The sequence below is a fragment of the Neodiprion virginianus genome, chromosome 1, assembly GCF_021901495.1.
Source record: "Neodiprion virginianus isolate iyNeoVirg1 chromosome 1, iyNeoVirg1.1, whole genome shotgun sequence".
Taxonomy (NCBI): domain Eukaryota; kingdom Metazoa; phylum Arthropoda; class Insecta; order Hymenoptera; family Diprionidae; genus Neodiprion; species Neodiprion virginianus.
Genome location: NC_060877.1, coordinates 26,444,132 through 26,453,098, shown reverse-complemented (window position 1 = coordinate 26,453,098; position 8,967 = coordinate 26,444,132). Strand labels below are relative to the sequence as shown.

Below are 8,967 nucleotides of genomic sequence, written 5' to 3'. Positions count from 1 at the left end.
TTGCCTAGCAACAGGAAATCAATTAACAAATTTCAAAATAGTACCAATGACGTTAACCAGAGTTCGCCACAGTCGCCGTCGTTTTCGTCCGTCGTTTACGCTAACGGCCGACTGACGTCGCGAGTCTTTTTAATTATTCTATTTTCCTTTATTGAAATTGATTTATCAATTCTCAAACTGACTGTCACACGCTGGCCAGCTTCCGTCAATGTGGTATGTGAGGAATACCGATATTAACCTAACTTCATCTGTCTCAACCTAACCTCTGTTGCGGGTTTATTTACTAACAAATTCAGTGAACTAGCAATAATTTCTGGGACTATTGATCCTTCAATGATTTTAGCAGCCTTACTGTTACCTGGTGTGATACTTTTACTCTAAAAGTGCGTTGGGATCGTTAGAAATTATACGAATTTAAAAAATGACTAACATAACCTTAAACGGATTTGAATTCATAGAAATTTAATGCCCGGTGCTGATCTCTCAGATCGCTGCTAAATAAGAAAACTTCTCGCTAGGTTGAACTGATACTTTTATGCCTTTGGAAATAGACAAATATAAAACGTTGTTGGTAAGCAAGGTATCTAGAAATATTGTCGATTTTCTTGTAAACATCCTAATTGAATTCGCATTGACGATATTTATCTAAAAATTTTTACAGGCCCTCAAATAACAAGTGGCCACCAATCTACAATGAGTGACACAGTTCGGTTTGCTGCTGAGGACGAGCAGATAGAAGAATTTGACACAGACGATGATGATTCCGAGACCGAAACAGCTCCAACAAAAACAGCGGCGCCAAAATCTGCAGTAATTAAAAACATTGAACCGCGTCGACCCCTGCCAGTCAAACCTCCTTTGGTTAATCAGTACAGGCCCAAAAAAGCTGAACAGAAGATAACGATAAATATAAAAACGCCTCTGATAGCTGAACCGCAGAAAGTTGCGCCGAAATCACCGGATAAAGAAGTAAGTGCCGACAAAAGCGTTATTGAAAAGCCAGAAAAAGAACCGAACAGCAATGAAAGTGCTGTTCCAAAACAAAGTGCAGATACAACAGCAACAGATTATGAAAAGCACTTGTCGTACGAAGGTTCTCTTTGTATTTATACGGAACCTGGAACTGGACGGAAACTGATTTGGAACACGGAGCAAAATGCTTGGGTGGCTAAACCGGACGAAAATAATTCACAGAATAAGCAGATGTCAGATAATTCAAATGAGCCTGTAAAATCTGAAGGAGAAATTTATGAGTAAGTAGTGCTTTTTAGATCTTAATGCTATGAAGGTAGTTATTTCAATGCTAAATGACTTAAACCAAAGCTGTTATCGCCTAAAGAGTTTTGAAGATGAATTGAAATGAAAAAGTTCCAACCGAAGATGTTTTGATAAATTGTTAAACTTTGTGCATCAAACTACTCTAAAAAAATCGTACACAATTGGTAATGCATGGTTGAGAAGTACTCAAAATTAATTTAAGTTATGTGCATCCACACAAAATTGCAGAGCATCCAGGCCTGAGGATGATGTGAATTCTGAAACGGTTGGCGATGAACCAGTCAAAAATACGACAGAAAGAACAGGGCCTGAAGCTGCTATGCCTGGTGGTATTTACGGATTTGAAGGAGATACTCATACCTACACCGACCCCAATGACGGAAGTGTATACATGTGGGATAGAGACAAAAATGCATGGTTCCCCAAGGTGATTGTTTCACGAAATCACTTTTTTTACATTGTCACTCTTATATTCAAGTTTTTTCTCATCAAATGATATTCCTTTTCAGGTCGACGATGAATTTTTGGCAAGGTATCAAATGAGTTACGGTTTCACAGATTCTTCTGCTGCTGAGCCGAACATTCCAGTACCTCAAGTGACAGTAGATCCGAAAACTGAGAAGGAGAATCGAAAAGCTGAGGCAAAAAGAAAGGCCCAGGAACCTTCGACGTGGTTCGAAGTCGACGAGGCTCACAATACTGCGGTTTACATCACTGGTCTTCCATTGGACATTACAATGGAGGAGCTTACGGGGATTGTTACCAAGTACGGGCTCTTGGCTCGCGATGACAAAGCTAAGGATAAAATCAAGCTGTACAAGGATGAGGATGGTCAACCAAAAGGAGATGCTCTCGTCACGTACATAAAGGTAGGAATTTTATTCCGTTTTATACATAAATTATTACACAACTTTTCTAAATAATTCAATGAAATCGTGTATATCTGCATTGAAAATCGCGGCTAGAAGCGGTGAAATAGGTACTACAGATTCTGGGATGGAGAAAAGTTTCAGCAAAATTAAAGTACGTGCTAATTTGTACAAACAGTCGATTATTGTGCCACTTGAGTTGCTTTTTGGCACACAGATCTGTCTAAGTATGCATTCACTTGTTCTATGTACAATAGAAAAGCGTAATGAAATAGTTCATACATACATCGAGCATATAGAATTATTAAGTAACAGTAACATTAGCGACTTTTTCAAAGCCTGCACATATAGAACCGTTTAGCGGATATTCCCCTTTTCTGAAGTTATGTTTCTGAATTATCATCGTAAGATAAGGTCTCTTTTACTGCCGTAAAATACGAAAAATCGTATGTGCTTTTTAATTAATTTCTTCCGTGAATCATGAAAATTTTTGTGATGCGATTATATTTCAGGTTGGCGAATATCTGCTGTTCTCATTCTTTCCATTCGTAAAAGCGTAATTTCTGACTTGATATAAATATAGGTATTTCCATTAATTATATTCACTGCTACAGTATATTTCAGAACTTAATAATACATAATTGTAAGTCTATTACTGTTTTTTTACGTGAAGCGGTCTGTTTTTCTCAGTTTTCAAATATTTCTCTTTACCAAAATTGTAACGATGATCGATGCAAAAATATTAGCGTAATGCTGAAATTTGGCACCGATTTTGACACAGCGATCGCATATCACTGTGATCTTTTATGTCATTTTTGTATTTTCATTTGTACTTGGATATTCATTTTTAAGTAGCGGGTAGGATTCGTTTGCAATAAATTACATTACACATACATGCATACATATATGTGTATATATATATATATAATATATATCGTTAGGGTTAATCGGATCCAGCCGCGGCGTTTATCCGCGGACGAATTTATTCGCGTTGCGTTGTCACCGTTTAATAATTAGGTATTTGTAAATGCTGCGAATTGTTTCGACCGAAAATTTTTTAAAATCCCCTTCTCTCGGTCTAATTTTTTAGCAATACTTCTTCGTCGAAGAAGTTGCTTAACGGAAATTGGATAAACGTCTCCTTCGGTTCTGCAGCAAGATCCTTCGGCTTAGACTCGGGTCTCATGGGACTTTCTGTCGAAGTCTCTTTGCTCGGCGAATCCAGAGAGTTTTTCGCCAATATTGCGGCTTTAACCGGAGCACTGACCCATTGTTCTGGCTCCTTGTTTCCTTTCGGTTGAATCGGGTACAACCTGTCGCTCGCTTCCGCGCCTGGCGCCCATCTAGTTCTGTGGAAAAAATTAAATTTCATTATTAGTTTTCGTCCGGTCAGAGGCTCAGGCTTGGAACTTGAAACGAAACAGTTTTTTTTCAACTGAAATAATATCTTTAAAACTTTGTAAGTGTATCGGTACAGATGGGTGAAAATGAATCGCTTCTCACCTCGAAGGTGTTTCCACTCCCGTTTTCATCCCGTTTCCCGACATCGGATACGATCTCTTCGGCGTTCTCCCCGGTCGTCGTCTTTCCGTTATCAATACTTCGTTCCCGTCGATTGAGTTTTCGGCCAAAGTTTCATTTCCATTTGATTGAGGCCTTATTCGTTGCTTCCGTTCCTTCCTACCTCTGTGTTTCCGTTGTCTTCTCGCATCTCCGGGTGGCCGTTTACGGCCTTTGACTGAAAATAGAGAGAGAGGCGTTAAATTTTTAATAAACATTGTTTCAAGTCAACTATTTATTGCCCTACCTATTCGTCCCACTCTTGTGTGACAAATGTAGGGCATTTCCTTGATGCACTCCCTCGGAGACCAACGGTAGTTTCGTCTCGGATTTATGGCCGCGCAGTGCCATTTGTAGGTATCCTGGTTCTTGAATTTCAAATTGCCAAATCCGTTGTAGGATATTGCTTCCCCCGTTACACCCCATGTCCATTTCATTTCAGGCCAGTTGAATTTGGCGCCGATCCACCGTTCGAACGGCCCTGAGAAAAACGAGAAAATCCTTTCACGCGACGATTGACCAAAGATCTTTTTATAGATCCGGCGGGAAAAATTTTCTCGCTCGAAATGAGGGGGAAATGAATTTTTTTTTTTTCTTTTAATCTTTTCCATAAACAGATATTATATCGCCAATCGTGCCGTAGAATTCCGATTGCAAATAACGGGTCCGATATATATATAAACACTCGCATGAATATACGTAGGAATTCAGAGGTCGATCATCGTAATCTTGCAGATAATTCATCGGCTCTCGTATGCACGGAATATCATTACAAATATCGTGTAAATTGTCGAAACAGTGCGACAGTCACGTTGACTAAAATCTAATCGAGACAATTATTTCTCGCGTTTGTTTAACCCGTTGCGCAATATTCGTCGGTGACCCAGTTTGATCCAAGCCCTTATCCACTCGATCGGCAATGAACAGAAGAACGGAGCCACTTCTCGGCTCAGCGTGTTCTGCTTCGACGATGACTCGAGGATTTATTACGGCAAATGATTTCGGCCGATGACTATCGACTCTCTATTGCTGCGGGGTGACCGGATCACGAATATATTTGACGGGCAGCTTATCGTACGTTATACTTACTGAAATGTGGTAGCATCAGGTAGTTCCTTAATTTTTTGTTCATGCCCTTCCTCGTAAGGGTTGCCAGAGTCGAGTGTCTGTCCCGGCAGTGAAAGTGGGCTTCCTGCCAGTTGGCTAAACCGGCGCTGAAGTAAAAGCAGTCACGTTTCAGTCGCACAAATCCTTCCGGGCATTCGTATCGTCTCATCATCAATTTCGATCTCGAATTTGTCGTTCGGTTTCTGAACGTCGGTATTTCGGGTACTTGAACGCTCTGGGGACTGTACTGCGCCAAAACAGTGCCTGGAAGTAGAGAGTGAACATTTTCTCACCACCCGCATTTCTCTCAAGCTTATTATAGTCAATGATCACTCGGACAATTCTCAATTAACACTGCGCGTGAATTATATTCACGAGCTGTGTTCCCATTGCAGTTCTACACGCTTATTTAGATATTCATCTATTTTGCAACCATAGATGTGAGACGATCCGGTAATTGAAATGGTTTCTGATACGTTGAGCCAGACTTTTGCCATTTCACGATAGCCGAGTTTTTCGCTCACATTCATAAAAAATTTGGAACAAAAAATCATTCGGTAAAAATATTAAGTTTCCGTTGGAAGGTTTGTTAGATGATATATAAAATAAAATAAAAAAAAAACAAAATGCTCGTTTGATAACATTAGCCATAAAAAATTGTAATCAATTCCGTATTTCCTGACATCGTCAAAATTACGGAGTACGCTACGAAGCGCAGCGCGCATGCATTGCAATTCTGTCGATCTAATTTAAAGGAATAAAAAATGATTCTCCCAATTTTTGCTGTACCGAAAACAGTGCATTTCATTAAGCAATCGGCGGGTTCGACGCCCTCTTAACGGCGCAAGGTATATACGGTATATCTATAGGTATGTATACAGCAACGAACGCATGAACGTTGACGTTATACGTATCCGTTGTACCGGAACATTACTTTAAACGCGTACCTATTCGCCTATTCCATTATTTTATCTATACGAGCCTGTGACATCATCTGCGCACGAGGCGCCACGTGCTGTTCGAATATGTGCGTGTGTGTTACGTTCGCGTATAATCATACACGTCGCGCTATTTACACGCATGATACGGTTGATGCGGCTTCGGGTTCCTTCGATATTCCGCTACGTGCCAGTTGGAGTTTTTCGCACGCGTGTGAGCGTGCAGAATATGTTACACGCCGAATAGCGTCGTGCGGATTACCTGGCAGACGTGGACAATATTAATGCAGTTCGCATTTCACGACGTTGAGTGAACCTGTATTCAGCACCTGGGCCAAACATGGAATAGGGAAGTTCAATATCACCGTTGCGGAGAAATCGCACAAATATCCCTGACTTGAGGCTCGTTTCTACCTTATTCTCACCGTTCAACGCCGTATTTCGTACAGAATTGCGAGATCGCATATTTCCAGTTGATTAGGAATTCACGAGATTATTGACCGTGTTGCAGATTGGTCGATTATGTCATCTCACGGTCTCGTCTAATAGTCTTCGCTTGAGCCCAGCGTGCGAAATTATTGACAGTGGCAAACAATTTTCTTTTCGAAAATAACACGCGTTATAATATGTCCGTAACAATTCACCGCGATGATGACCTTTACGGCTAGTCTTGCGATAAAATTTTAATGCGACGAGTTTTAGCTGTCTATGGACTTGGTTTTATTGCCGCCTATCTTTTGACCCGTTACACTCGCTGGAAGCGCGTTCAATGTCATATTTCCACGTATGGAAATTCTGAAATACAGGTTTAACCTACAGCCGATTAAATTTCATTACGGAAATTTCGGGAAAAATGTGTGGAATTTGCTCACAATCAGTGACGTCTCGACAAGCCTCATGTCGGAGTGCCAGTTTATACGAAACTGAAGTTAGCAAGCAACGTTACTGTAACGAAACATCAAACCTTCGTTATTGTTTCATTTTAAAATGTCTTTCAACGAGTTGGTCTTTGAATATATCAATGTGTTTTATTTATTGCGGCTTGCTGGATTTCGGACAATCCGAAAGGTGTGAAGTAACGATTTTTCCGAAACACGCATCGTTACAACAACGTTACCAACTTCAATCTCATCAGTTTATAGGTCTTGTCTTGTAAGTCGAGGTTTACGATCGCCGCGACTTTCATTCACGTAGATTGTGGTACAAGGCTGTAGGATAATCCGTCTCCGTTATTAATCACGGGCTTGCCGCAGCGTTTAAACATGCGGTCACCACGTAGGAACGTGTCGCTATTTCGCACGTGACAAAACCGGCCTTACCTGCGCTAATCAAATGTCATAATTATACGCGTTATGCTGCAGTTCGAATCGGATCTTATCCGTAGGTTTTTTTTCTCCATCTCCATTTCTCGGATCGATCGTTTGAGTCCAGGTTACTTCAACGCTTGTCGATTTCCCGAGAAGCGTATAATGGAACGAGAAATCCGATCCGACTTGAAACGGAGAACTGCTGCAGGTGTTTATAATGTAATATGCAGAAGACTATTCTCGAAACGCTGTAAATTTTCTACCGAACAATAAGAATTCCTATGGCTTCTATGTTAGAATTTTAACCAGCCGCGTTCGACATTTTAAAGGAGAGACGCTCCTTTAATAGTCGGTGAAATTTAGCGGGCGTCGAATGATTTCAGGCCAGTGAATGGGTCTGGACGAGAATAGATTCTGGACGCGCGAATATGTGTTGCTCGTATATTCTATCGGGTCAATCAGACGCTAGATCTCTAGGATTGTCCTATTGAATCGATGGGTCGGGATCACCGCGTCGACGAAATATCGGTTAGAATTGAAAAACTCTGTTTCCTGCAAAGGTAAAATTACGTGGATTCGCTCGAATACTTTCCGACTTGATTGTAAGAAAGTTAAATAAAAATTGCACCGGATCCACTAGTTTGCGGACTGATAAGGTTCGCGTATTTGCTTCTATTGAATCGAGCTTATTCGAAGAGAAAAAGAAAATAAATTATTTCCTTTATCACTGTATAATTTTTCCAATTATCAATTGATATTATTTTATCTCTGAATTTATCGAAGAGGAATAGTTGTTATTTTCGTCCGACCAGTACACGGGGTCGACTGAAGAAATTCTTTCAACATTTCTATACCCAAGTAAGAAGCGCGGGGAATCGGATTCATTCACGCGGAAACGATCCCGCCGCAAAGAATCAGAGGACAGGAAAAAAGTGGTCAGTAAAAACAAAAACCGTACGGTCCGGTGAAAGTACGACAATAATACCAACGATAATACCAATAATAATAATCATTATCGTTTTAATTTACCTATGGCACACAAAATTGTGATCACAGTCTTCCACATGGTGTGTTTTCTGTGTTCTTAAAAAAGTCTTAAAAACTCGTGTTTCGTATACGCAGGCACTAAAAACTTGTGTTATAAACTCCTGGAGACAGAAATCGTCACGATCGTCTCATCGTCGTTCCATCCCTATGTAGGTACAACTATGTCCCCCATCCTAGAAATTATAATTTCACAAAGTACACTGTCGGCGGAGAGGATGTTTCTCCGTCGTACGACAAGTAAAAGGTCGGGTTTGACAACGGGATCGCGGAACGTGAAACGCGACGAAGGCTGCACTCGACGGCCGCGGAGGTTCGCGACGGACTGATTCCTCAATCCTTCGGTACCAAACTGGCGGTGTGCTCTCCGTGTTCGTCTCCCGACGACGTTCACTGTACCGACCAGCATCCAGCAAGTAAAGCTTTCGGCACAAGGCCCGCCGTCAATTCGCGGCCTGACCTCATCGCCTGAGGTCACAACCCTAATACCTTACGCGTATACGCATATTCCACATTCGCCTTTCGCAGCTGATGCGTGTATATATGCACAGGTGCATGTAAGCGCCTTACCGACAAGAGTCATGCAGCTTTTTTATTTCCATTCGACGCAGACTGTATTGGAATTGCAAATTATTGGAGCGAGACATATTTCTTACCGTAAAGTAGGCGTGTGGTACATTGTACGTTTAAATTGGGTGGGTCCAGGTGCAACGTCGCGAATATCGCGGCCACCGATGTAACGTTAAAATCTTGGCAGGTAATTTGTCTGCCTCTGGGTAGTTACTTTTTTCAATTCTGTTTTTTATTTGCTCGCCGAACTTGCGGTTCATCTTTGCGCTATCGCGAATCGTCGTTGTACTTTGG

The 8,967-nt window shown here is 41.2% G+C and overlaps 2 protein-coding genes across 4 annotated transcripts in view; one reads left to right on the top strand and one right to left on the bottom strand.

The window, feature by feature from the left end:
* The first annotated feature begins 79 nt into the window (after positions 1-79).
* LOC124296774 (HIV Tat-specific factor 1 homolog) overlaps positions 80-8,967 on the top strand; it is a 37,183-nt gene continuing 28,295 nt past the window's right edge. Inside the window, exons 1-4 of one of the 3 annotated variants that reach the window (XM_046747119.1) lie at positions 80-213; positions 662-1,253; positions 1,507-1,705; positions 1,788-2,147. In XM_046747119.1, coding sequence (XP_046603075.1) covers positions 694-1,253; positions 1,507-1,705; positions 1,788-2,147 — 1,119 coding nt within the window. In that variant the 5' untranslated portion in view covers positions 80-213; positions 662-693. The other 2 variants (XM_046747120.1, XM_046747121.1) reach the window with 2 other exon arrangements.
* On the bottom strand, positions 2,134-8,482 carry LOC124296775 (uncharacterized). Its single transcript, XM_046747122.1, has 5 exons — positions 8,089-8,482; positions 4,797-5,078; positions 3,955-4,188; positions 3,651-3,885; positions 2,134-3,496 (listed from the first exon to the last, which is right to left on the bottom strand). Exons 1-5 carry the CDS (start codon positions 8,123-8,125, stop codon positions 3,226-3,228), a joined length of 1,059 nt encoding a protein of 352 aa, XP_046603078.1. The 5' UTR covers positions 8,126-8,482; the 3' UTR covers positions 2,134-3,225.